This window comes from Bidens hawaiensis, unplaced genomic scaffold, assembly GCF_021521415.1.
Source record: "Bidens hawaiensis isolate Kalapana, Puna unplaced genomic scaffold, B.hawaiensis_p1.1 tig00038253_1, whole genome shotgun sequence".
Lineage (NCBI taxonomy): Eukaryota > Viridiplantae > Streptophyta > Magnoliopsida > Asterales > Asteraceae > Bidens > Bidens hawaiensis.
The window spans coordinates 67859-73282 of record NW_027496725.1 but is presented as its reverse complement, the minus strand read 5'-3'; the positions used below and the strand labels follow the sequence as shown (position 1 = coordinate 73282).

Genomic DNA, 5424 nt, shown 5'->3' with positions numbered 1-5424 from the left:
TAATTTAGACTTGTTGAAGCACGGGATGAAGACTCCTGACGTCCAGCACGCAAAACGAGAAGACAAAAGATGTTTGCTGGTGACATTGCCCATCGCGATACGCGATGGGCTTGTTTGAAGACCCATCGCGCATCGCGATGGGTAGTTAAAATGAAGGTTGACCATGGTCCATCACGATACGCGATGGACCAGTGAAGACCGCAGACGAGAGATTAGGGTTTTATATCAGTTTCATCCTATGACGACCCTATCTTCACACACATCGAGATAGGCGATTTCCAGAGTTTAGTCGAGGAGATTCCATCATTCCAAGTCAACCTAAGAAGCCACGTATGATCCATATCATCCATATTGAAGATCCCACGATGCCGAGATGCGGCTAAACTCTTAGAATCTCACCCGGGAATGTAAAGTTTGTAACGAATTCAGTTTTCTCGTGTGACTAAGAATGTTTATGTATAATTGTTTATGGTTAATCTATGATTATTGATGTTTAGTATTTATGCGTGTTCAATCGGTTTAGGTTTACGTTGATCTGAACGATTAGTTACCAGTTGCTATAATAATTGATCATAGGGTTGTTTGATTAGGTTGAATACAATAAAGGATATAATTGCCCTTAACTGAGTCACACTGGCAGGGACTGTTTGATAACCAGTGCCGTGTGTAAAGCGATTATTGATGCCTAAGGTTTTGTCTAGTTGATCAGTCTATAGTTAACCGTTAATGATTAATCTGTTAGGTTGCTTGAGATTACTGTAAGTTACCTACTTGAAGTCGCGGGTGTGATTTGCTTTTATTACTTTGTTGAAACCTGTTTGCTTGTTCGTTTACTTAATTCTAAATTAAAACTATTTGTTTGTGTGATCAGCACTAAAAATTGCTACTTCGTAATATTAAATCTGTTACACGGTTTGCATTGACCACATACTCCAGGTGGATACGATACCTTACTTATCCTAGCTACTTAATTAGGTTTTTGCATGATTCAAACGACGATCATCACATCACTCCGTGGACGTGGCAATTAGTGATCTTATTTTAATAAAAGGGAAAAAATCTTGGATGTGGTGGTGTATATTCTTATCAAGATACAAGGGGTGTCATTCATATTCTACCAGTAGTAAAGGGGTGTATCTAGAGCTGACATAACCTAATTAGCTACTTAATTAGGTTTTTGCATGACTCAAACGACGGTCATCACATCACTCCGTGGACGTGGCAATTAGTGATCTTATTTTAATAAAAGGGAAAAAATATTGGATGTGGTGGTGTATATTCTTATCAAGATACAAGGGGTGTCATTCATATTCTACCAGTAGTAAAGGGGTGTATCTAGAGCTGACATAACATGTTAGACATGACATAATAAGACGCGATTAAGATTAACTGTGATGCTAGATATGAAAACAACACGATAAATAATTGGGTAATTTTTTCAAAGACATACACAAGCTGATTTAGAAACACGCTAAAATGACACATTAAGAATTTATATATATTAAAACAAAAATTCTCAAGGGGTCACAAAAGCCTATTAACATAGGAATCTTTAATAATCATTAATGTATGATATACTTTTATAAAATATAATATGATCACTAACAGGTGTTTAACATGTTAGGACACGGAATTAAATAGGTCTTAAACAAATCGACTTGTTTAATACACGAAACCTATTAAATTCTAACAGAAACCCATTAATATCTGTGCCATGTCGTGTGTTGGATTAGAAATCACGGAATTAAATAGGTCTTAAACAATTCAAATTGTTTAATACACGAAACCTATTAAACTCTAACAGAAACCCATTAATATACGTGCCATGTCGTGTCTTGGATTAGAAATCGGTGTATCAATACTTGTTAAGAAAAATTGTTAAGAAAAAGAAAACAACAAAGTGAGCGCACGATAGAACAGCAAGTTTAATTACTAACATGTACCTCCAAAAGTATGACCCACCCAAAACTAAAGGTGTATAGTTAAGGACCAGTCATTACATTAGAATCATTGTAACAAATAGAGTAATATACAAACCAAATTTCAGTAAAAGCCCAGACAGAAAATAAATTTTTTTTTTTTTTCGAAAATCAAAATTCAGTTAAAAAAATAAAGAAAAAATGGGAAGCACAAACACCCTCATCCACAACATTCTTAATCTCCACACAAACAGAAACTTCAATTCTGTGAATTTAAGAACAATAAACCATCCAATTTGTTTGCAAATCAATCAAAGAAAACACCCTTCAAGTATATTATGTATAAGGCAAAGAAAGATTGGTAAAGTTGTTTGCTTTGCTCTTGAAGATGTTAGGGATATGCAAACGAAGCTTGGAATTGGTGGTTCAGGATCAGTTGTTGAAGATAGACCTGGTATACTAATACTTTTACTCTCCTATTGATATCTTGAGTTTAGTTGTTATTAAGGCAGTTGTTGACAGTTTGAATTTTGTTGTTTATGGGGTTCAATGTTTAGAAATATAGCTGTAGACGAACCGAACCGAACAAGGCCTTGTTCATGTTGGTTCATTAAGCTTTTAGCAGACAGAAGAACGGTTCACACATGAACACAAACGAACAGGCACAAGCAATATGATAAGATTAGAAACGTCATTAAAAACCTTTAATGAACAAACATAATCAAATGAATATTGACGAACATAAACGTACACATTAGCGAACGTTAATTGAACGAACATGGCCTTTGTTCGTGTTCGTTCATATAGTTAGTTATATTGAACGAACTTCCCTGTTCATGTTCGTTCATTTATTAAACGAACTGACATAAATGAACCTCCTGCCCTATCGGTTCACGAAAAGTTCGTTTGCAACCCTAGATGTTAGGGCATTGTTAGTAATTTAAATGATGTTTTGTTGGGGACTTTGTTGATAACTAGGTTTAATGTGATCTTTAACTTTCTTTGCAGTTAGAGAAAGATAGATTCATGAGCAATTAAGAGAACATAGTAAGTATTTAGTTGTTCCTAGACAACTAACATAATAAAAAAGATAAAAAAGAGTTATACACTTACTAACGAACTGGGATTTCGGTGAGTTACGGATTGAATGTTTTTCTATTGTTGATTGATCTAAGTAATACAAGAACTATTTGAAGTAGCCGAGAAATTTAAGCGTAGTACCAGTTTTTGCTTTAAGACCTCAGCATGTATGGATATGCTTTGTAACATACTAAATGCAAAGGATGGAGTGAAAATAATGGTGAAAGTAATACAATTTGTTGAAGGTGGATTCAAGTCAAACCACAAGTTTGCAAATGATGGTTTAGTAGACTCAGTTAGTACCCGTCAATCCAGTGGCCATCGGCCACTTGCCTTATCCGATTTGTGTGAATTTCTTATAAGAATAGGAAGGTTGCGTCATACATGTGAAAAATTGTCATATGAGGAGGAAATCATACGACCCGTATGATCTTTTGACTTACAAAGAAATGATTGATTTGACCATTGACAACCTGTATGACCATTTTTCGCCCTATAATACTGCACGTGTAATGTGACAGACTCTTGTGTGCAGACCTGACTTGACATACAAGCACGCTGGTGTATTTTGAGGGTGGTGTTTGTATAGTATCACCCGAAAGGAATCACTATACGGACTTATATGGGGCCCACAAAATGAAAATGAATATGGGAATATGCTAACCTTATTTTTGACATTGTACATGTAGAAGTGGTTGATGACGTCCAACAAGATGCACTAGCAAACAATGATTCATCAGATAATGGAAGTGCTCTTTACAATTTTCTTTATCCCGATAAAGAACTCCTTCCGGATGACAAAGAAATGACCATATTTGATCATCTTGAAGAACTTAGAGATAGAATCTTCGTGTCAGTTTTGGCAGTTGGAGCTACCATCATGGGATGTTTTGTGTACTCAAAGGATCTTATAATGATTCTTGAAGCTCCCGTTAAAACTCAAGGCGTTCGGTTCTTGCAGCTGGCTCCTGGCGAGTTTTTCTTTACAACTATAAAGGTTACTATCATTCTTTTCATTCTAAATTAACATGCAAATTAAACTATCATAGTGATTATTGGAGGATGATTGTATTTCTTTTGTTATGCAGGTATCGGGCTATTGTGGGCTTCTTTTAGGAAGCCCAGTGATTCTTTATGAAATCATAGCTTTTGTTCTTCCGGGATTAACAAGATCCGAAAGAAAGTTTTTGGCCCCGATTGTTTTGGGGTCATCGATACTTTTCTACACCGGGATCGCGTTTTCATATATTGTGCTTACTCCAGCTGCCTTGAATTTCTTTGTTAATTATGCGGAAGGGGTTGTTGAATCATTATGGTCAATTGACCAATACTTTGAGTTCATATTGGTACTCATGTTCAGTACAGGCTTGTCTTTTCAGGTACTTTTCACTTATTATTGTAGAGTCAAACATACTAGTTTTCATCTGATTTGGTGCTTTTTTAAACCATGTTGCATTTGTAAGTTTTCATCTCAAAAGTCAACATGATGGTAATTTGTAAAAGCTATACTGGTTTGACTTTTTAGGTCAAACTGACAGATGCTCGTCTTCAAATTACAGCATTTATTCTGCTAGCTAATATTTAAGATGGTTTTATATAACATGGGAATTTTGTAGAGAGTATTGGAAGTGAGAAAGATTGGTGTTATGACTTCTAATATGAACCTATCAATTTTGAATTTGTTTGTGATCAGTTTGACCTCAAAGGTCTAAATGTAGTTAGGCAGGGGTTATATACTTATAATTGCTTTCATGTTTTTGTTTATATATGTAGGTCCCAGTTATACAACTTTTATTAGGACAAGTTGGGTTAGTGTCAGGTGATCAAATGTTATCGATATGGAGATACGTGGTAGTTGGTGCTGTGGTCGCAGCCGCTATTGTGACTCCGTCAACAGATCCTCTGACTCAGATGCTTCTGGCGGGACCACTTTTGGGTCTTTATTTTGGTGGTGCATGGACCGTTAAGCTCATTGGTAAGTAAGCGGTTCGATCCAAGATGGCGCGCACCATTTTGTGTTCCCATAGAATGAGATAAGATAAAACGAAACGTATATGTACAATGATCGTGTTGTTGTAGAATATATTTGTTATTTCTTGCTTATGCACAACACAAGCTCCACTATAACAACCATCGACTGCGTTCCACCCAAGTCCCATATTCCCTTAATAGTCGACTTGTCAAGTGTTTAATCAAATTCGGGTCAGGTGTTGAGAAGCAATCATGCCTCTGTGCATACTTTTTCAGTTAAAGACATCAACATTAACCTAGACACACTTAGAATCATATGACCGCAGTCCGTTTAACATGGTTATCTAAAATTTTTAATTAATTTTTATTCAACTAATATAAAGTTTAAACTGACTCATTAGTTAAAAAGACTGTTAATATAAAATAAATAAGGTTTATTGGATTTTAATAATCT

The 5424-nt window shown here is 35.5% G+C and overlaps 1 protein-coding gene across 1 annotated transcript; it reads left to right on the top strand.

Moving 5' to 3' along the window:
• Nucleotides 1-2120: 2120 nt before the first annotated feature.
• LOC143590256 (sec-independent protein translocase protein TATC, chloroplastic-like) lies at nucleotides 2121-5135 on the top strand. Its single transcript, XM_077070794.1, has 4 exons — nucleotides 2121-2373; nucleotides 3689-3996; nucleotides 4088-4378; nucleotides 4773-5135. Exons 1-4 carry the CDS (start codon nucleotides 2121-2123, stop codon nucleotides 4980-4982), a joined length of 1062 nt encoding a protein of 353 aa, XP_076926909.1. The 3' UTR covers nucleotides 4983-5135.
• The last annotated feature ends 289 nt before the right edge of the window (nucleotides 5136-5424 follow it).